Source organism: Chlamydotis macqueenii, chromosome 15, assembly GCF_036417535.1.
Source record: "Chlamydotis macqueenii isolate bChlMac1 chromosome 15, bChlMac1.mat, whole genome shotgun sequence".
Classification (NCBI taxonomy): Eukaryota; Metazoa; Chordata; class Aves; order Otidiformes; family Otididae; genus Chlamydotis; species Chlamydotis macqueenii.
In genome coordinates this window covers 6715710-6738772 of record NC_141570.1, presented here as the reverse complement: position 1 = coordinate 6738772, position 23063 = coordinate 6715710, and the positions used below count along the sequence as shown (strand labels likewise).

Genomic DNA, 23063 nt, shown 5'->3' with positions numbered 1-23063 from the left:
ATGACTTAAAAAAAAAAAAACAAAAAACTGTTCTGCATGAAGAGTCACTAACCTGGGACAAGAAGTTCTAAATGCTGTTCTGATTGAGTTTACATGCTCACTTTTAAAGTTGAATTTTAGAAAATCTTTGCTTCTATCATACTACTCCCAATAAATACCTGTTAATCTGAAACAGGATATCAAGTTTAGCATGCTTTAGAAACGATACATCAGTATAAACGAAAACTGCCATTGGGAGTTTATGTGCAAAAATAAGTGCTTGAAATTAAATTTACCATCATCTAGGCGTTAGGCACATACACGGCAAAATTCAAATCATCCCCGCTCCAAACACTAGAATCAATTGCAAGTGCTGCATAATTTCAAATTACATAATTTCAAGTCATTAAGAAATGGAAATTCCATATTTAATTTGGAATGTGTATTGCCATCATCATACATTGCTAGTACGTTGGCCAAAGGATTTCTGTCATTTTCTCATTGAGAGGGTGTTAGTTTTTCACTACACTGAAAACCTCATGAATTTTGATGACTGACTGTCATCATTCCACTGAGACCAAACAGACCGAAAAAAAAAAAAAATCTTAATTTGCTGGCGTAAGTAACACAGGGCCCTGCAGCACAAAAACATGGTATTTCCAAGCATCTTCCTTGTCAGGGAGGCAGATCATCAGACCGTCTCAGGTGCATGTACAATCAATCCCAGTTCATGCCGAAACATGGGTTTGATGGTCACACATATCATAGTATTTGCTGTACGTACACTCGATGTTTTACAGCCAATGACCGAGGACACAAGAATTTGTAACCTGGCAATTCACTCATGCATTATTATGTGATGCTTTGACCTCAGAAATCAATAATAATGAAACAAAAGCAGAGGCAATGGAACTTGAGATTTCAGAAGCTGAAGTATTAGCACCCTCCAGAAAAAAAAAAAAAAAGGCAAGAAAAGGAAGTAGCTCAAGAATGTAAGATGCTGATGGTGATGTGGAGCTTAAAGGAAAAATATCAGCAGGTAGAATTATCAAAGCCAATCAAATCTAATCTCTTTGCAGCCTTGAGGTAGCAAGTGTCAAGATTTTGAACAGTGATTAAGTTGAAGTGATGATATTTGATTAAGTTTTCCAGTACTTGTGCTATTAGGGTGTTCAGCATATAGGTCCTACCTGAATATCAAATAGTTCCAGTAGGTTTTATGTTGGTTTTAACTTTTTTCGTTTCCGTTTTTTACCTGATTCCCTAGGCCTTCCTGTTAACATAAGGGCAGGGCTGGTAAAAAGCCCTAAGGTAATGCATTTTGTTGAACACTGAAGTAATAAACACCCACACCGTTTACATTCCATAGAAATCTCATTATCCTTTGCATTAAATTAATAACTTTATAACATCTGATTTGACATTCTGTTTACAAAGTAATTATACAAAAGAAAAGAAATAATAAATGAAGTTGGCATTGCATACGTCATTTCTAAGATCCATCTATAATTACTGTTACCATGCAGAATTCAACATTTGCTTTCAGCTCTGTAGTTAAGCTATTTTCAGCTCACCATCCATTTGCTGGTGCAAGTTTTGTTCCTATCAGTAATTAAATCCTAGAAATCTATATTCTTCCATAATAATTCTATCCCATTTTTACATATACGCACACCAAAAAGAAGCTTTCATCTTAAAATCTTAACTGCTTAGTCTTTGGCAAATAAAGACATTTTGGAAAACTGAAATTGACCTAATGAAACTTTTTCCAAATAGAAGACATAGAAAAAATAAGAAACCATACACACATAAAAATAACCAGTTTAAATGTGGGTTTGTCTACTCGTAACTCAACCTAGTTTCAGCTAAAACTCTCAGCTCAGATTTTAAATGGATGTCCAATAAAATCACAGCAGAGGCCTAACTTTGCTTTTATACAAGTTCTAACTCCTGCTCTGTAGCTGCAGTTTCCATCCACTTAGACCAGACTTTTGTCGGTCTGGAGAGACAGTACAGAAAATCCTTCTTTACCCACACACCTACAAAATCCACCATCTTTCGGCAGCTTTCCTCCTTATATTTATCTGCTCTTCACTGACTCTAGTTTTGCGGCTGGATCTACTGCACCCCTAAATTCCCGGCAGAAGTGAAATCAAATTTTTGAGGCTGCCTTCAACCAAAGCCAGGAGAAAGGAAGATGTCCTTCCTACTGTAGTGAGTTTCCTGAATACATGTCTGGTTGCACATTGATTGCACCCTAGAAAGAGGATCTGAGCTAACGATTTTAGGTGGTTTTATGAAAGTCACATTGAAAGTAAATATTTTTCCCCATAAATCTTTCGCCATGGTAACTTAAATGTTGTCTTGATAGGACAAACTTAGGTTTAATGTAACAACTGACAATACATTCTTGACTATATATAAGTAAGAAAACAACAGGCACAAGCAATGTTGTTTCAAAACTCCTTACTCCTGAATATTGCATTTATTCCAAAGTGCTTTACATTCATTTCATTGATATTTTCCCCAAGGTCAAGTAAATCTCAGCCTTAGCCCTGTCTCCACAAAGTCTAAAGAATTAGGCACCAGAGTTCACCAATAAACTGCAGCCTTCAACTTAGTTAAGCAAGACCTGAAGACTACTGGACATTTGCGTTTATTTAAAGGCTAACCTAATGAGAATTGATACACTTTAAACTTCAAATTCAAACTCTTTATCCAGCACAAACTGTCCCTAATTTTGCATCTTCAACACACAGAGAAATAGCTGGGAGCTTCTCTACTGAGTTCACTGGAAGCAAAGTTTGCTTTACATTCCTTACTAATATAAAAATAAGGTCCATATGAAATCAGCAATAATGCAAAAATAAAAGGAAAACATACCAGTTTCTTCTTCTCTATAATCTGAATTAGTATTTGATGATGTACAGGTGCATTCCATATGCTCTTCTAATCTCACCAGAACTTCTTTTAATTTTGGCTTTTTTCTAACATATTCCACTTTTGCCACCTACAAAATACGATGAGGTATGCACTGAGACACGTTAACACAGTTATAGTTCAGAACTGAAGACAGATAACTAGATACCTCTAGTTTTTCAACGTAGCCAAACCCATATAAAAAGTTAGCATACTAATCATCTTTTATCTTAATTGTGCATCATGTAACTAGTGCACAGACTATTTGTATATTCAAGTTCAGCAGTTTGAAACAATTTTCTTTTCCCCCCAAGTTATCTCTTGAACAATTTCCCATTCATTTTGGTTTGAAGTTTTAAGCAACTCATATATCACAATAAACTTCTATACGGATTCAGATCAGCGGGCGTTCTTGTAGACTGCCACTTTTAGGGTGATCTTCTGTACACGTTGACCACTGTTCTTAAGCTGAAGGCTAACAGTGAAGGCATTAGCTTGGTTTGTAATACATTTTATAATTTACCAATTGGTGTCTCCAGAGCCCTCTGAACGTAAAGTACTCAACTCTTTACAGAACCAGGATCCAAATATCAGCTTAGAAAGGAGCAATCTCAATCTTACACACTTCTTGCAATGACCTGGGACTTGTTTACAGGAGTTCCCAGGCACTGTTTTTAGGTCCAAGGGAACTACCACTTGCCAACTGGATTCAGCCCTTGGCTTTATTGTGGATAGCTGGCAGGTATACTATTTCTCTCCAGTCAATCCAGCTGCTTCCAACTGCACTGCTTCACTTTGAGCCAAAGCACTGGGATCATTAAAAGAAAAATGCCTGGAGGGAAAGGTGAGGTTGGAGAAAGTAGCATGCCGGAGAAGCTCTGGCTACATGCAGGTCTCTTATCTGAAGGAAACCAATGCAGAAGAGGAGGATCTTGGGGTGGGTGGGATAGTGAACCCCACAGCAGTCAGGAGAGGAGGAATGGCACAGGGGGCAGGAACACTGCCGTGCTGGGCCACTGAAACGGGTTGTGGGATGCTGGGCACAGACTTGTGCTAAGTGTGAAAGGCAGGATGGCCATGCAAGGGAATACGGCATAATGTGGGCAAAGAGAGTGTTGGACAGTGTGTAAGGGGTCCAATGGCTAGTTTACAATTGTGTTAAACACTGCATGAATAGGTGATAACCATGGAAATCGCTGAAATGAAATCACGGCTTCTCAGTCCTACTAATGATTTCTCTACCATTTGACAAAAGGGGGCTGCAATGTGACTGTCCCAGCAAAAAAAAAAAGAAGACTACATAGCACAGGTATGCTTTATAAATAAGACAGACGAGGAAGCAGAATAAGAGATTTTTCTCTACAAAAGTTACATGACAAAACCAGAAAGCCTGATCTAACCAATAGCTCCAGCTGCTACCAAATAAAGCATCCACAATTACACTAGACTCTCCTGGCAACGGTTTACTTGTGCGTTTGGTGCAGATTTAATGCTCCAAATCAATCTCTGTACTATGAAAATCATTCCCTGGCCCTCCCAAAAGTGGACCAACAGTGTCACAAAATGAGTGGTGGCTGGAAAAAAACACCATAATCCCAGTTCCCAGCAGCACTCTTCTGGCTCTGTGGACATAAACTACCAAGGACCTCTGAATGACAGGAACAGAAGCTAGAGCAAAATCCTGGCTTTATTGAAGTTAATGGGAGATCTGCCATTGCTTTCACGGAGCCAGTTCAGATCCACTTTTTAGTCACCGCCTCTTCTGTCAACAGGATCTGGAGACGATTTTCATTTACCCAGCAAACAAAAGTCGCAGAGACAGATGCCATAACTAAAGTGTCCACATTAAACGGTGTCTTCCAAAACTGTCAGATCTCCATATAAACAAATTAAGAGCTAGCCGTGACATACAAGAATGCTTTTGCTGAAAGACTAACTATGGGTTGAAGCAGTATGTTTCAAAATCTCCTATCAGAACCCAACTCCATCAAGCCTTTGAACACAAAGATTTGAAAATGTATGGTATAACTTGAGTCATCTGGCATCAAAGGATGACTAATCCTTAAAACTTACAAAAACAAACAGTAATTAAGACACCTCCATCATCAGAGACAAAGAAAGAGACCCAGCAATCATGAAACAGCTTTCAGATCTGCCATGCTTATTACAGCTGTTAGAATAAACTAGTCTTATTGAAAATTACACGCAACAAAAATAAACTGTAATCAAGCTTTTTAAAGTCTGTCCCTGTTTTGCTTCATTTTCCAAACTGAAAGATATATGCAGTTCCTGTGGCTATTTAGTATTAAACAGTAAAATAAAAAAAAAATACTTTGAAGAACAGGATCATAATGAATTTACGCAGCAATTTAAAGCTGGGTTTTACTGTATTTTAGAGTTAAAACACAAGCCAGCATATGTTCCGCTGCCCTACTTCATGCTAGTAGGATGAAGTCTAAAGGAATGTCATTTTATAAGATGTTGCAAATACTCAAACTGAAGCAGCACAAACCAGATAAATTGCTGTGCTTATGTTATCTGTTAACACCTGCTGCCACACAAGATGCTAATCTAAAACAATAAAGGTTGCAGTTCAGATTTTCAGTGGCTATAAACAGGGATAGCTATGCTAATAGCATGGCATTCAGCCTTGTGTAAGCATCTTTTTTCTTCCTTGTATTTTTCTCCCCAGCATTTATCTTGTGCAGTTACTCTCAAGACTATTACCAAATGCTTTGAGATGGTCAGTCCTCAACAAACCAACATCAGCTTCTTTTACTTGTCTCTAAAGCAAGAAAACTAAAAACCATGACAACCTCAAATCCTCCAGAACCGCAAAATGTCACTATATAAAAACTCTCTAAGAGAAAGACAGTGAAATAACTGACCAGCTTAATCAAATGGTGTATGAATGGTGACACCATACTTGCATCTACTGTAGATTCCGGGTACTATCCTGCGGTATGGTGTGGTGGCTAAGTAAAAAGGAAAACAAAATCTGACAAAAATACATGGCCAAACGGAAATATCGTGGGAACACCTTTCCTAGAACTTCTTCATGAGAGATGAAATCAGAGAGTAACAGTAGGGAAAAAAAAAAGTAAGACTTTAAGCAGAAGCATCCAAAACATCTCCAGACAAAGCCAAAATTTATCATCGCTAGGAACTTGCAAGAGAAGTCGCAGTGCAGAAAAGTCCTCGTAACAGCAAAACTCATGTGGCTGATAGCTAAATATAGGATGGGAAATAAAACCAAAAAAAAACAACTGAATGAGGATGCCCTTTGGAAGCATCTGTTTCTTTGGTATTACAATTAATGTGTGCTGATACCGTGGAGTGAAAACCTACCTCCACCTTGCAACTGTGATCTTTACAGCCCTCCTCAGGTCTGCGCGGAAGACATACAGGGCATAAAGGCACCAGGACTGGGGAAGGATCAGGGATCCGTGCTGCCTGGTGAGTCACCGAGCGTTTCGCAGGACTGGAGCCCCAACTCCAGGGCCAGGACTGGCATGGCGCCTTCCAAAACACACCGTGCCAGCCATGCGTGCCTCCCCAGCGCAGGCAGGGTGGGAAGCAGCGGGGAGGCCAGCCGCCTCAGAGCCTGGCAGTCACCCATCCGAAAATACCCATTAAAGACATTTACAGGGCACTCCTCTGGCAAAATCCCTCCCTCGGAAAAGCGTCGTGCACGGTTATTTAGGGTGCGGCAGACAGAGTTTTCCCTGCAGAGAAGCGAAGCCCAGGGATGCACATGTCCCGTCAGCGCACTGCGAGGGACGGCCCGGGGACACGGGGCGGCCCTGTCAGTGCCCAGGGCGGCGGGAAGCCCTGTCACGGCCCCGGGGGAGGGGGGCTACGGCCCTGTCAGTGGCCGGGGCGGCGGGAAGCCCTGTCACGGCCCCGGTGAGGGGGCTGCGGGAAGCCCCCTCACGGCAGCGGGCCAGGCTGGGAAACGCAGTCCCCGCGGCGCGGGAAGCCGGGGCGGCCGCGGGGCAGGCTGGGAAGGCGGCGGGGGGAGCAGAAGGGAGGCGCCGCTGAGGGCCGGTTGGCAGGGGCGCGGCTGCAGGAAGGGTCCGAGGGCAGAACGGGAGGGTGCTGCGGCAAACCCGCTGCCCTCCTCGCGGAGGGGGGATGGCTGAAGGGGGCTCTGTGCTCTCTCTGCAAGCGGGAGCAGCCACACCGTGCACTCTGACTGGCGACTTGAAATGGCAGGGTTCCTCTCACCCTCCCTCCAAGGGCACCTCTGTGGTTTTCCATCTTGTCTTCACCTCTATCGGGGTCTCCCTTGTTCCTCCCATTCTTAAACTGACCGTTGATTCCTGTCAGCTGGTCCAGCCTGCAGGTCCCACCGACTGCTGGCAGTAATCCCCGCTAAGCCACAGCTAAAATCCAAGTGCTGTTTATCCTAATGATAGAAACAGTCACTGAAGAAAAATGTTCTTAAACCTGCAAACATTACACAGAGCCACTTTACCTACATATGCAATTTGTTCTGCACGGTCTTTTTAACCTCTTCAGAGGCTGGGTAGCTCTGCTGAACAACTCGTTCTGAATTCCTGCATTTTTTTCTGTCTCTCTTCGAAACCTCTCTGAACAACTCCCAGGCAACAGCTGAGGAGCTGCTCCTGTGTTCCCTCCTTCACAGCTCCTTTCCTCTGCGTCTTTCCCTCATCAATTTACTGCAAGAATACAGTAGGTTAAATTTCCTCAAATCAGCTCAGCACTGAATATTCAGAAATGGCTAAAGCTGGTATGGCTACGGCTCCAGGCCAAGCAGAAGGCAAAGCTGAGGTAGATGGAGTGATTTAGCTCTTTTTTCCTTAGTTTCAAAATAAGCATTGCTGCACACAACTGTAATACTCAACTTGGCTATTCAAAATTACCAGTATAGGCAGGATTTGCTCTATAATATTAACTGGTTTTTGCTGCTGTGACCGAAAACACTAAGAACATCATGCTCAACATTACAAGAAACCACTAGGGAAGACTCGGTTCAGAAATTCCCCAAATAAATTACCGTCTGGTACTTGGTAAATACTTGATCTCACCGTGCAGAAGCAACAGAATCTGCAGATGTTACTGAAATGCTTTTGCAGACGGGGAGGAAATATATCTGTAACAGACACCAACACTTCTAACTCACCAATCCTTGTCACCGTTACTCTGTCACGAGAGAAATGCAATCCTTTCCTTCCTATCAAAGAGCAACTCCCACCCAGCTGCTTCATTTCAGCCAGATTTTTGCAGGTACAGCCTGCAGAACAGTCCTCTTTAGGAGGCTGTGCTCTCAGCGGCTCACTGTTACAGTGCAGGGGAAGCCTACCTTTTACTCATCTACCCCATGAAGGGGAAACCTTAGAGGATCCATTTCTAGGCAGCTGTTCCACCAACACCCCTGCTTGGAGCCTCCTTACATCTCCAATTCCACAAGCTCATTAACGGTACTTTACCAACCAAGGCTCAGCGAAGGCGAAGTAAGGACATCCCCGAATCCTACAGCCTTTGAATCGTGTCCCAAGAACGGAATGCCCCAATACAAGCACCTCCGCTGCTCCTCCCACGCTGCCACGGCTGTCTCTTAACCTTGACTACAGTGGCCCTCAGTAAGACAAAGAAAACGCCCTTTGCTTTTCGCCTGTTGGATGATGCAAACCCACTTGCTGACCTTTCTGGGTGAACATTTTTCTAGTGTGAATGGGCCAGCTATGATCTCACTACCTTGTCAATGAAGAGGAAGTGGGGAAAGCCTTTTCAATGTTTAATCAAAAGAGGGCTTTTATGCAGTCTGACATCAGGGGAAAACACAAGACGGCTTTCCAACCGCACTGCAGCAGCCGCTGAGAAGGCTCTCCAAAACCGCTCCCCCTACCTTTCCAGCGACCCTCACTCCGGGCCAGCTACTTAATGGCACGAGCAGACATTCAGCTCTGAACGTAGGATTGGCAAAAGGCTCATAAAACCATCAATTATATCAAAGCTACAAGAGGATCTGACTCTGGAGGGCATAAATATGGATTCTGTTCAGAGATTTCTGGTGTGACAGTGGGGTCAGCCTACAACCTTTACAATGAACATCCTGTTCCTGCTTGACCTCTTGTCCTTTTTTTTCCCCTTCTACTTAATGGCTGTTTGGAGCAGTCTTGGAGCTTGGGAAAAAAAAAAGTCCTCCAAAGCTGGCTGACGTATATTGATATTGCTGGTGGCAATATATTTACACAGCCACAAAAAGCAGCTGCTCAGCTGAGCCTACTTTTAGCTTGCGCCCTATTAAAATGAATGCAAATCTAAGAGCACTAAAACCGTATTAGCGGACTGAATGAGAAACCAAGATTTCCTGAACGCGGCGGTGTGCTGGGGAAGCAGCCCCAGCAATGACATCCTGCAAAGCTGCTGCCAGTTGTGGAGTTTGCAGCTTCTAGGAAACCTCGGTGTCCCCGGCAGCAGATGACTTTGACAGCCAAGCCCCTCTCTCTCTATCTACAATCTTCCCCATCACTGCAGGGGAAGGAAACAAGCACAGAGCTTCAATGACACAGACTGGTACCATCAGCAAGTTCACAACACATGGCTCAACTCTTTGCTGGGCATCTCCAGCTGCTTTGTACATATTAGGTGCTACACAAATTTAACTGGAAGCTGTATCAACCTCAAAGGCAACAGCACTAGATAAAACCCTGAGGCACTGTTTAGCTCCTCCTCTGAATGGCTCAGAACTGTCGTGCTTCAACTTCACCAGTCTGTTCCCAGCCCTTGAATAATTATTGACCCCAACTTTTGTCCTCATTTTTTACTGTTTATGCAAAGTGTATCCCACAAAGGAAGGGCAGCAACCAAGTGTAAAGTATAATTATTTTTGGAAAGACTGAGGATATCTGTTCAGATGTTTCTCCAGCTTATTTGGGTGTGAAAACATTTTTCAGCTGTTCAGAAAAGGAAAAGAAAAAGAAGCCCTGCTCAGATGCCTGCCTGTGTACGAAAAACAACGAACTGGCTTAGACGCCATACTTTGTGTTTAGGACGTACAGCACTACGTGGGTTAACAGTACCTTTCTCAATAAGAAATCCACTGCAAGTACAGTGATCAGTATGTTGTGCTGGGCAATTTCATGTTCAAGAATATGCTGGGTTTTTTTTTTTTAATTCTGCTCTTAAAATACTTAGGGCAACAAGAACTCAGAGTCTTAACAATATAAATGCTAAGTGTAAGTCTAATCTCCTGCATGCAGATGTAAATCAACATTACTTGTTTAAATACTGATAAAAATTAGAACACAGTGAAGCCGAATGAACATAAGAAATATTTCACGTAATATTTACTGGAAAATTGCAACAGGGATTTTCTCTAATGAGTAAATACAGCATGAAGCCGTTGAGTCTTCTGTCCCTGGGGTAAGATAATTTGAAACACATTTTTTCAGATCAAAAGTGTTATGTTGTCAAATATAAAAGCCCAATTTAGGCTGCATAATATTTAATTAAGAAAACAACATTCCATACTGTGATTTATTTATTTTTTTAAGTCCAATGCCCCTTGAGTCATTTTATCTTCTTAACTTTAAGATTTGTACTGTACGAGATCATGGGAAAGACACAATCAACTTTATTTTCATTACAAAAGAAGAAAAACCTAAAGGGAATCCTGTGAAAATCAAATCCAAACGCAAGATTTTCCAATGATCATGTCACTTGAAAAGGCCATCTGCTCACTCAAAATGGAGCAGAGCATCCTATCTGATCCTGCGGCTATGAGGATGGATAACAAAGATCCAGGTCACACAGAACATCCACAAGAATACTTGGAGGTTTCAGACTTAAGAGGACCTTTTTAGGGCTCTGCAGCCACAATGTGCTCACCTTGACACTTCTGTGATGTATCCGTGATGGCTGGCATTTCACGCTGCTGGTGTTGCAACAGCCAGTGCAACGTTTCACCTCCACGCAGGGTGGCCATATCAGGAAGTTGGCAGAGGTGGGATCAATCTGACTCCGAGGTATCTCGTATATAACCGTCCGTGTCTTGCAGACAGCCGGGATGGCTTCCTCTGCGAACACAAGAAGTTCACACTTCCAGGTGAGCAGCTGCTCTCACCTCAGAGCACCCAGATACTTTACAACACCGATTTATGAGCGGCACCCTTAGCTGGCGGGTTGAGATGGTGTTCTCGGCTCCCATTGCCTACTGACAAGTCGGTGCTGAGTACTGTTTGCCTGCGTGCTACTCTAGAGAGAAGCTTGACTCACTCCCAGAAGCCCAGCCCTAAAATGAGGGTTTACAATGGCCTGGCTCCCAACATAGCTCGGAGCACGTACCATTAGATAAGACAACCCCAGCTCTTTAGAAGCGACAGCAAGCCAGGGGCTTCTCCAGATTAGATGATCCTCTAACGCAGCCTCGTAGTGACTGTGTAACAGCAGCTGTTATTTTACAACACCGGGGTCACCATTGCACACGCATATAATCACACAAACATGCAACACCTGGCAAATACCACCACAGAAGTTGCATTGAAGATATTTATATCACACTCAAATTGGCTGAGCTGGGAAACGACCTGCACCAGCTTGAAACTTTAGAGTCTTGGGCTTTCACTTCCAAAACCTTAACATCTCCACATCAGGGAGTCTGGTCCATCTGCCATCCCAAAAGGCAACTGCCATTTTTTTTTTTGAATGAACTTATCAAAGCTTTGTAAGTGGTGGGTTTTATTTAATTTGTTATTTCTTGAAGGAAGCAAAACTGTAAGAGTAGCATGACTGAAGAACCTGCAGTGTAATTTTCAGCTAAACCAACATCCTGCTGGGCTCAGGTAAGGTGAGCTTCTAGATAACAGTTTCAGCCACGTGAGGATCATAAAGAGTAGCTCTGTATTGCTGCATGATGCTGCCACAAAGAATCGAAACCACATACCATTCTCAACCTAGGGACTGCCTAAGAAGTCAAGCTGATAATTCAAAACAGCCCAGAAAATAATAGCAATTGCAGGTATAAGTTATTTGATGATAAGTTCTCTGAAGGCAGCATGGATTTTTTTTTGCCTTACAGTGGAAGCAGTGATAGCGCTGGGTTAGATGTGTCAGGGAACTGGAGTACTGCCTGCACTTCTTCAGTTACTTCTGAAGTACAAGAAGTTCAGGCCCGGCCTGTGCCTGTAACATGAAAAACTAGGCTTGGTTTTGAAAAAGATGCATTTTAGCCAGCTAAATAGAGTGAAAATCCTTCTTCTCAATCCTCAGTGCCATGAACTCAAGAAAATTAACGAATCAAATACTGCAAGATAGCTGGCAACTCCTACAAGTTATTGAGCATATCCAGTTCCCACTGACTTTTACGGGGAGGCATTCAACACCTTGCAGAGTACGGTGCCAAGTGTAGCAGACTGTTTCAGAACCGCTGTTCTCTAGAGGCATCCAATGTGACAAGCGCGCTTGCCAATTCACACTGCAAATCCACGCTGACAGCATGCTGTGCTATCTACTGCCTACCACCACAGCTTAAAGTACAAATATATTGACTCTGAATTACCTCTAACAGATAAGATCATGGATGTTTTCCACAGTCAAAAGGAACGGTAAAACACTCAGATCTAATCAGACCAACAAGCATTGCATACAAATCCTATTCTAAAATTCATTAACATCTCTTTAAATTTATATTTGGGCTTTGTTGGATCACCATCATCATTGTTTAATAAGAAAAAAATCCCCTGTAAACATGCCGGGTGCCCTACGCAATGATGGAAATCAATGCCCCAGCATTTCCATCAATTGCTTTTAATTTTTTGGATAAACTGTTTTTTCCTTTTGAATAAAGAGTCAAGCTGTTTCCTTTTGTGGAGCTTCTGTACTGAAAACTCTACCAACTGTTGATGTTTTTTAAAGCACACTGCTGTACTTGTTTCCCACACTATGAATTATACATTGAATATCACAGCATTTTCTAACCAAGGTCTAGCTTTCTAACATGCTGCAACAAGAAAGTGAATGTAAAGAATTTGTGCTCGTCTGTCTCCTATGGACATCCTCCAGAAGACAGCTTCTCAGGCAGTGGCTCGTTTCGTGCAAAAAGAAAGGCAGAAACTAGAAATGGCTTTTTTCCTTTGTGCGTGTCACATTTTTCCAGTGAAATGTCCTGCTTGGCTGACCAAAAGCACCCCCTTTGTTTACACTCCCCAAGTACAAGTGGCTTGTTTCTTACCAATGCTTCTTTTTCTGCGAATGGGCACAGGACGATTCTCTTGCGCATGTTTAGCAGAATGAACACTGTAAGGTCTCAGGTTTGTTTCTGAAACATCATCATATCCTAAAACAGGAAACAAAATATTAAACCTCAGCTATGTTATTCACACCAATGTCACCACAGTGCTGTTCCATACACAGAAATCTGTGCTGTACATATGCATAAGACCAAATCCTGCTGCAATTAGTCTAAGGCAACTCCTGTCAATGCAATTGCGAGAGCATAAGCCAGGGAAGACACAGACATTAAATGTCATGTATAAGCACGCACATTTTAATTCTAATATCCATTTTACTGAAAGCCCCCAGAAACAGTGCACGCTCCGTGACACAGAACCATATCTAAAGTAAAACAGTCGCATTTTTATGTGAAAGGCATAATAAATCTTTTCTTACTGTAAAGGTGTATAAATAAGAACAATAATATTTCATGTGAAATGTTTTTTACAAGAAGTTTTTTGAAGTTCTGGCACGAGGCTACAGTAGAAAAGATGGTATTACACACCCAACAGCAACAATGCCGCCTCTGTAAATTTTCTCTTGCTTGGTTTTCAGGGCAGTACTAGGACAGAATCAAAAGCAAAAAGTAACTAGCATGGGTTTCCTTTTAGCCTCTCTGTTGCAGAACAAATCCCCTGTGAAGTATCCTAACCTTTGGAGGGGCATCTGAAGCTACTGCAAACTCTGGGACTGCATCCAGGCTTGTCTTGTTCCCTAAATAAGCCTACCACATGGGTTAAAGGGCCATGAGAAAAAGCAAAGATGGAAAACTTGGCATTTCATTTATCATAAAAAAACAACAAAATAACTGCTCCAACTATTTGGTTTTTGTTAAGTGAAGCAGTCCAGGTCGTGTCCCATGCAGTGGGATTCTGAAAACAACCAGCATAATCTGCAGGCAGGAGATCAGGAAGATGTAAGCAAACGGAGGACTGCATACAGATTCCAGTACACCAAAATTAAGATTTTTAGCGCTCTGCTGCTTGGAGTGCCCTCTGTAACGTCACTGGAGAGTTTCAAGGTTTCACTGCTGGCTCCAAAGAAAACAGTGATGTACACTAAAAAATGTAAACGGTTATTACACAGTACTCAATTACCCTCTCTACATGCTACCAGCCTCCTACACTCCTCTGTCTTCTGCACTGTCGCGCTCCCTGCTTCCAGGTCGTTTTGTACGCACACGACTGTGACTCTGGAACTTGTTTTATTCTCAGCTTTATTAGTAAAGCACATCATAAGAGTCTGCTCTACAAACAAACCAACTCCTTTTCTCCTCCCTCCAAGAAGTCCTGCCCTAAAGAGCACACAGCTGGTGCAATTCCCTGCAGAGCCTGGTAAGACATGAAGACAGTAGTATCTTCAACACCTTAGAAGGAGCTCTGTGCCTCAAGGTCTGTCTTCACTCCTTGGAAAATACTACTGTAGGTAGCTAAAAGAAGATGAAATGGGAGGTCCCAGAGGCAGTGCCAGGATCACCCACTGGTCCTGTCTATTTTCCTAATCAGCAGAGCAGACCCTTGTCTGAAATAAGTCAGTGTGAAATCCAGACTCTCAATTTACCCAAATAAATTGGCTCCTACTTTCTATGTAGAGTGCTTGTTTCCCATTGATTTTGATGGGAAATTTTGGAACCTAACTGATTAGCTGACAGCGGGCCTTATTTGCAGTTCCAGTCCTGTAATGTAACACAGCAATGACTAATGGATTTTATTTCTGCTTTTATTGTACCTCATACTCCAGAAAAGTCATCAGTGGGGTAAATAAAACGGCTTGCCTGAGACCCCACAGGAAGTCTGCGACCGAGCTGGGGAGCGGAGCCAGGGCTCCTGCATCCCATTCCAATGGCACCAGGCCATCCACCTGACCCCAAATGGTGTTACACAAAATGAGGATCCGTTCTGACGTTCCTCCAGCCCTCTTCCGCTTCCTAACGCTCAGCCACCCAACACCTTCATACTGACCTCCTTTCTGGCAGCTGCGAGTTGCCACAACCTCTCCCTCAATTTGAGGCAACGCAGTGATACTCAAAAGAAAGCAGCATGAATCCTGCTCAGTGTAAGATCCAAGCTAGGCTCTGAGCAAGAAGCATCTCCGTCCGCATGCAAACAGTGTTTCAAAGAGATTAAACACGAAACTAATGCCTCTAATCCGAACTGCTTGGTGGGCACAGACGCCTTGCTGAAAAGAGAAACGGTCGATGGCGCCAGCTGTACGGCAGGCCCGAGCCGCGGGTCCTAATCCCACAGTCAACACGCTGGCATAGCTCCCTTCTAACAGGACTGATTCCTTGCTGTCTTGTTTGGAGAAACTGGGAAGACTAAAGGAATAGTATGATCAGCTAGCCAATATGTTAAGCCATGTGCTTATATATAACTGCTCAACTCAGCCGCAATTAGCCATATTCTATCATCATGTTTATAAAGCAAAATGACACGTCGAGGAGCATGTGTTGCTTAGAAGATGATTTCTAAGGTGAAGAAGGCCTCTGGCTCATGCTGTATCGCACTGTCTCGCTACATATCTCAGGCATGTATATCATTTCCTACGTTCACGTCTTGTCATGGGGGTAAAAAAAAGAGATCTACACAGCTAGCACAGCAGACTGCAAAACACGTTGTAGGCAAACCTCAATGCGTTATGCAACACAAATTGTATTACTTCTATGGATACAGCATCAAATGGGTTTTAAAAAAAAAAATAAACAGAATTATGGAGCACATGGCTGGTGCCAGAAGACACTATAATGCTAAAGGTACTTGCTGTCCCCCTGATCCCCACAGGCATTTGGAAGGAATTCCATTTCCCAGTGAAGTCAATGGGAAAATCACTGCACTTCAAGCAGTCTTTAAGTCAACAAAAGTCTTGCCCGAGCAGGACGGGAAAATCAGAAAGTCAGCTTTGAAACCCACACTCGACTCTGGATCTGTGGCCAGAAGACTTCATTTTATTTCATTAAAACAACGATGTTACGGTAATTTCAAATAGCACTCTCCAGTTTGGCCTGATACCCAATTTGCAGCAGTTTTACCTTCTAATGTACTGACCAAGGAGCACGAAGTTGCAGGGTGCTTAACGCCTCACAAAATGAGGCTTGGAGCAGAAAGCTTAGAAACGGGTGGTTCTTAGTTTAGAAATTGAACGCTGCCTGTCACTAGGTGAAGATGGAGGATGCTGCATGGAGCCAGATTAATGCAGCTTTCTTTTAACATTTTAATAATAAAAAAATGCTTTCATGGCAGCCGATCAAGAAATTTCTCCGTAATCTTTTATGTACTGACAACATTTCAAAGATGGGTAGAAAAACTCTTGCAATTAGCCCTGGTCAATCCATTAGTGTAGCTGAAATTGTTCTTTTTTGTCAGATTGGCATTTTTCCACTGGGTCATGGAGTATAAATCACAGAGCTCCTATGACATTCTGTCAATATGTGATTACTCTTCTCCCTAAATAAGCATGTGGAAAGCATCCTGAGACTACTGTTATTTTATATTTATCAATTTATACTTTCCCATTGCCATCTCCATCCCAAACAATTTTATGTGAGGTACAATCCCTAGTATACACAGTCGTAATGCAAACCCTTCTAGATGTCACTTTGATGTGCCTCCAAAAAGTATAGGTCCAAGACTTCTAGTACCAACAGCAGCACCTTAGGAAATTCTCATTGTCTCTTTTTTTTCAGGAATTCAGTGTAAGGTACAATAAACTGAAATGGTCTGTCTTACAAGTCGGTCCTAGAGCCAGAAAGCCCCAGGCAATGTCAATCTGTTTGTTTGATCTTCTTTCTGGCTGGTGCAAAATATGTCCTTCTGACATCCAACTCCAGAGATAGATGTCATTAAGTTTTCAACTTTGATCTATTAAAGGAAATATAAGTAGCAGCCTGCAAGATCCTGTTTTGTTTAGGGGTTTTTTCCCTTTACCTAGATGTGATCGACCAGCTGTTTAAGGAGGAGGAGTATTCCCTCTATGCAAGGAAAACACAGGACACGCATGGCAGATGCCTGCCTCTCGTAACGTTTAAGAGCTGCAAGGAAAAGTAACACATTGCGCTGTCGCACCCATCATTTCAGAGCCACACCAAAAGCCACAAAGTCAACGGAAGATTTTCCAATAGACTGAGCTCTCCAGCAATCCTAACGCTTTTCCATGGAAGTATACTGTGAATTTAGAAGGTTTCTCCACTCCACAAAAGCTGCTCTGCTAGTTCTTAATCACAGGCCGTTAAATTCACATGGCCTAAGGTGACCCTGCAGTTGATGCCCTTAAACCGTGCAGAGAAGCACGCTCAGCCCTGCGTTTCCCCACACAGGGAGATGACTGGGGGAAAAAAATCTGTTCCCAGCGGGAGGCAAACATAATAGGTGATGAAATGAACTCTACCTCCCACAGGACAGATGGGAGAGGTGAAGCGCGAGGAGAAAAACCACGCTGCGAAGCCAAGGCGAACTTCACAGGCGGAATAGAGGAAATGCCCCCGTTTCGGTGCTTTAGTCTGTTAGTAGTAAAACTGTACTCTGCACGCTGCGGCTGCCTACTTCCTGGGATCGTGCACACTTTCTGTTTTAAATAGGGTCAGACTCCACTCTCCGTCACGCCAACGAAACTCCATCGCTGGCTGTGGATCCCAGTCACAGCAAACGATTGTTACGACCCGCTTTCTGCTATAAACAGAGAATTTTCATGTCGCCTGTACAGGGATTTCTCTTTGACTCAGACATGCAGCGATGGGCTCCGACAAATTGGCCTGGATTTTCTTTTTTGAATACAATGATAAGCTCCATGTTGAGTAGTGTTTTTCTTTAAGTAATATGCCAGATGGTCTGGGGGTGTGGTTTCTAATTTTATGAAGGGGGTTATCAGTCATCTCTGCGCTACAATATAGAGACCAAATCTGTCGGAATAGAAGAAAAACCTGCCCACTCTGACTTACAAAACTTACTTTTCCAATTAAAAATATACGCCTTGCATTGCAGGAGAGAAAAATGACTGTTCTTCCTTCATTTTCCACAGATTGTGCCTCGTTACTCAGGAATATCAGACATTTTCTGCATGCGTGCCTGATCTTGCAAACTCTTCCCCTACAAGATCATTCTTCACTCTCGAGTCCACCCACTGAGTTTAAACAGGGCTACTCACACGCAGAAGAACTGGCAATACCATGCCATGAGGGGAGAAAATAATCGCTGGAGTGTTTTTATCCTGATCCTCAGTTTGAACCAGTATATGCCATGAAACAGAAATGTATTGACCGTACCAGCCCTCACTGAACCTAAACGCAGTTACAGCCCTAAGGAAATGCATTTCAGAAATATTATCTTACCAGTGACAACTAGAAAACATTCGATTTGCTAATCCAAGACTAAATATAGTAAACAGGCCCGCTCCTGTTTACTGAAGAAAACATGGTCATTTCAGTGTTTGGTTAGTCACTCTGATAAACACTTAATAAGAATTACTCATGACAGTAAAGACTGCAGGACGGTGCCCAGAAAACATAAATGTGGATAGTAAAGACCGGCTGCTCTCTACCAAGATCCAATCCTGCCTGTGTAGCTCAGCACGCGTGCAAAAGGAGCACTCACATAAGCAAGAACAGGGCGAAAGGCCGAATATTTCGGTTTTATTTTTTAATATCGTTTGAGTTCATGTCTTAAGGAATTACTGTTTCATGTTGAAATAGTAAAATATTTATGCATCTTGTTTCTCTAATGGTTTATAAACTGACGAATTGCAGGAGAACAGCAAAATAAAATGATCAGCTTGTGGCTGACCCCTTCAATTTTTGGTCACGCATCCTCTGGTTAGTATTTGCCACGAGGTAACTAATTTTTTTCTGAAATAAATTTCTCTGCTACATCTACTAATTTATTCAGCTCCCACAGTTGCTCCACTTGTCTGCTTGATTCCCTAGCAAAGGAGCCATGTGAACTTTTGCTCTCCTTGTAAGTGGTGTTTAAAAATGAAGCCTGTGCTTGTTACACTGGGGTATTTGAAAAAATAATGTATTCTGGTAGCCACGGAACACTGACTCAAACGCAGAAGCAGCATGTAGTATTTTAAAATGCTAGCGCTCGGATCCAGCCCTTCTGCAACAGCAGCCAGGCCTTCCACTGAGTTCACTGGGAAAAAGATTCCAGCAGTAGTGTACTTGTCTGGTCCAAAACAGCCTTCAGTGGGGAAATATGTATTGCGCACCCCTTCCCTGTTGTGAAAGCTTCTTTAATTGCAGTGACAAGCAATAACGATGAAGCACTGCTCTCCAAAAATATTAAACCCATGCCAACAAATCTGGTAATTAGTAATTAGCCTCTACGGTAAAGCATTGTGCAAGAGAGAAATATTCCCAATTTTCGGTGTAATGGGAAACCGTTCGCTCCCTAATCACATGAAAATTGAAAGCTATGTCTGCAAAATACGTTCCTAGCGCATTCCTGCTCATTAATACAGCCCTACACAAAAAGCAGCGAGTTAAACTCTAGAAGGATCCTGCAACGCTGAATGAAGGTGATTGAACCTGGCACAGACTTTACAAAAATACACAGCATATGGTTTAAAAGGAGATGGCCCAGGACCAACGCAAGCAAGAACTCATTCATTTTTCTCCATGTTTGCTCTTCAGAAAGATGCAGGTTTCCCTTGGGCACATCAAAGGTGCCGGCTTTATTCTCTCTGAACTAAGGGAAGAAATCACCAGGAACAAAGTGCATCAAGTGAAACCAAACGATAAGAAACCCAGTAACGCAGTGCTTCTAGAACTGATTTACTGCTGCAACGATCTGTTTGAACTGCACGTTCTCACTACACCCATTTGCATGCCTAATGATGCAGAAAATAACCCTGCACTATTTTCTTTCGGAAAAAAAAAAGTGTATTTTTAAGAGTAAGCTTCATATGCAGGTTCCTGTTTAAAATCAGCGCGGACGGTTTATTTTCCTTTTAATAAAGCCCAGCGCCTGAAGAGACATTACTTCATTCATAAATATTGTTTCAAATATTTTAAATACCTCTAGGACAGTAGTTTAAAGATAACAGAGCAATGCAAGACCAACAACAAACCTTATGGAAATTCTTCTCCGCTGGGAGACGGAGAGCTCTGAAAACACTGAGGGTCACCAGGTCCCCTCTCCACCCTGCGCCCCCCCTCCCGGACTCCCCCCCCCAACCGGCGAAGTTTTTAATTCCCGATCGGCCCCTTGGCCACCGCCTCCCTTTGAAACACAGCTCCCCTGCCCGGGCCAGCCCGGCTCCGGGGGCTGGGGCTCGTCCCCGCGGCGGGGCAGCCCGGGCCGGAGCGGCGAGAGGGGTGCGGGGCGCTGAGCCGCGGCCGCCCGCGGTGCCTCCCCCCCCCCGGGGCGGCGGCGGCCGACGGCGCGGAAGGAAGGAGGACGGGACTAATTTACCTACGGAGTCAATCTCCAGGAGGCGCTGCAAGTCGCGGATGCTGTGGATCTCGCTGTGCGCCAGCCGCTCGATCAGCTCCTGCGGGATCTCGGCCTCCTTCAAAGACACACACACACACACACACACACACACAGACACACACGCCGCGGGTCACCGCGCAGCCCCGCGCAGCGCTCTCCCGGCGATTTGGCGCTTCGGGGGTTTTATGGAAGGGTGCGGGGTGGAGGGGGGGGTCGCTGGACGTCTTTGGAAGAAGAACGGGAACTGCGCCACGGCTCGCCCCGGCAGGCAGCTCCCCGCGGCTCCGGCCTGGCGCAGCCTGTGCCCGGCGGAGCCCCGAGCCCGGCGGCTGGAACCCTCCCACCTCCCATCCCCGGGGGGCAACCGGCTGGTGAAGTTTGCCCAAGCCGGGGTGAAGTCCAGCGCGGGCTCCCCCAGCCCGGGCAGAACGAGGACCGGGTCCTACGGGGCCACCCGCACCCTACCAGCGCCCACGTCGCGGCTCCCGGTGCCCAGCAGAGCCGCTCCCGGGAGAAGTTACCGTCGGCGGGCAGCGCCCAGCACCGCGCTCGCCCCGACCGCGGCCACCTGTAGCGGCCCCGCGCCCCCCGCCACCGCAGCCGTGTGCGGGCCGGCTGCCGCCCGACCCTCGCCCGCTCGGAGCCGGGTGGTCTTCAAAAACCGAGGAGGGGCTTTTTTTTTTTTTTTCTTGGGGGCGGGGGGGGAAGAACCAACCAACTTCTGCCCGCGGCACTAACGGTGCCCGCGGTCCGCTCCGTGCGGCGCGGGGGCGGCTCCGCGCACCGCTCCGCTTGCAAACAGCCGCAGCCCGTCTGCACCCTCGGGGCGTGAATATATATATAGATATTAAATATATATATATATACACATATGTATGATTTTTGAGGGGAGCCAGCAGCCTTCGCCTCTGGCATGCACGAAATGGCAACTGGCTCTCTGCCTTCGCAGCCCAAGGGCTAGGGCACGGCGAGCGCTCCGCAGGGGCGCGGAGATGCCCGCGGAGCCCAGGTGGGCAGCCCGACACCCTCCTCCCCACCCCGACCCCCGGAGACCAAGGAAGCGGGAAGCCGCTCGCACCTACCTCGGAGGAGGTGAAGGACAGGTAGCCAAAACCTATCAGCAAAACGCAAGCCCAGGTCCTCATCGCGGTCTGGTGCACTTTAGAGACGGAGGGAAGGCAAGGCTGATGGAGAGGAGCTGCAGGCCGGCTCCTGCCGCGCAGAAATTCAGTACCATCCCTCAGGGGGAAAGGCAGCGGGGCGGCCGGAGGGTCCTCTGCATCCAGGGCGGGTCGGGGCGGCTTGAATCGCGGCTGTTTGTACGTTCCCCTGGCTGCGGGAGCGGGGCTGCTCTCTCCCTTCTTGCCGCTTCTCCCTCTTGGCTCTCAGGACTAGACCAGCCGGTACTTCTGCATATTTGCTGAGATCAGACCAAAGTGAAACCCAAGGAGTCGATCCGGAGCGCAGCCGAAACGCCCATCACCTGTCCGGGGGCGGCGGGCCCCCCTCGCGGCGGGCGGCGCCGGGCCCGCCTCCCCCCCCGCCGCCGCGGCCTCCCGCTCCGCGCCGGGACCCGCCGCTCGCTCCCGCCCTGCCCGCCGCCCCGCGCCCCCTTCCGCAAAAAGAGGAGGGGGGGTAGGGGGGGGAGAGGGAAAAGAAAAAAAAAAGGAAAAAAATCTTTATTGACACGGATCGAAGTGTTTTTCTCGCTGGGGATGGTCCCGCTTGCCTCCCCGGCTGGGTTGAGATTAAAAATAATAATAATTAATTACGAATAATAGCAGTGAGAAATCGGAGTAATATTGCAAGAGCTGCCTTGGTGCAGTTCCTTCTCCACTTTGCACAGGAGAAAAAAAAAAAAGAGGAAGGGGGGAAAAAAATTATATATATATATATCTATATATGCAAGAAGGTTTAAATCCCAAGGGGATCGGAGACGAACTGCAACTCCTGGCGCAGGGAGGTTCCGGGCCGGCTGCGGAGCGCTGGCCTGTCTGGAGCGTGGCCCCGGCGAGGAGCAGCATTTACCGCTCCCCTCCGCGCCAGGCGCCTCCCCCCCGCCCCTCCTCCCGGTGTTCCCGGCCCCAAACCCACCGGCTGCGAGACGTGGGGGCTGCCCCGCGCGCGGGGCGAGGGGGCTCTGCCCACACCTCACGGGGAAAAAAAAAAGAAAAAAAAAAAAAAGGAAAAGGGGAAGAAGCCGGAGGGGAGCGGGGGGGCCGGGGAGGGGAGCGGGGCACCCTGGCCCTCTGCGGCACCGGGGCGGGGGAGGGCTGGGAGCTGCTGCGCAGCAGCCGCCGTGCGCCCTCGGGGGATCGGGACCCACCTTGTGCCCCTGCCTTTTACATAAGGCGGAGGAGATCGCCATGACCGCGCAGGGTTTGGGTTTGGGTTTGGGTTTTTTGATCTTTTTTTTTTTTGGGGGGGGGGGGGGGGCTCGGTTTTTGCAGAAGGGGAGGGGCAGGGTGGCGATGGGTTGTGTTGTGTTGATTTGGTTTGGTT

General features: G+C 45.4%; 1 protein-coding gene across 6 annotated transcripts in view; it reads right to left on the bottom strand.

Moving 5' to 3' along the window:
• The window catches only part of PDGFA (platelet derived growth factor subunit A), a 36605-nt gene extending 14080 nt beyond the window's left edge, over positions 1–22525 (bottom strand). For 3 of the 6 annotated variants that reach the window (XR_015260228.1, XM_086759998.1, XM_086760000.1), the window contains exons 1-5: positions 21644–22525; positions 20541–20637; positions 13097–13201; positions 10756–10943; positions 2863–2989 (exon numbers count right to left, since the gene is read on the bottom strand). Coding sequence is in view for 3 of the 6 variants with exons in the window: in XM_086759998.1 (XP_086616124.1) it covers positions 2863–2989; positions 10756–10943; positions 13097–13201; positions 20541–20637; positions 21644–21706 (580 nt within the window). In the remaining 3 variants the exon portion in view is untranslated. Of the gene's footprint in view, positions 1–52; positions 167–1169; positions 1253–2862; positions 2990–10755; positions 10944–13096; positions 13202–20540; positions 20638–21643 lie in introns of all 6 variants that reach the window. The other 3 variants (XR_015260229.1, XR_015260230.1, XM_086759999.1) reach the window with 3 other exon arrangements.
• Positions 22526–23063: the final 538 nt, after the last annotated feature.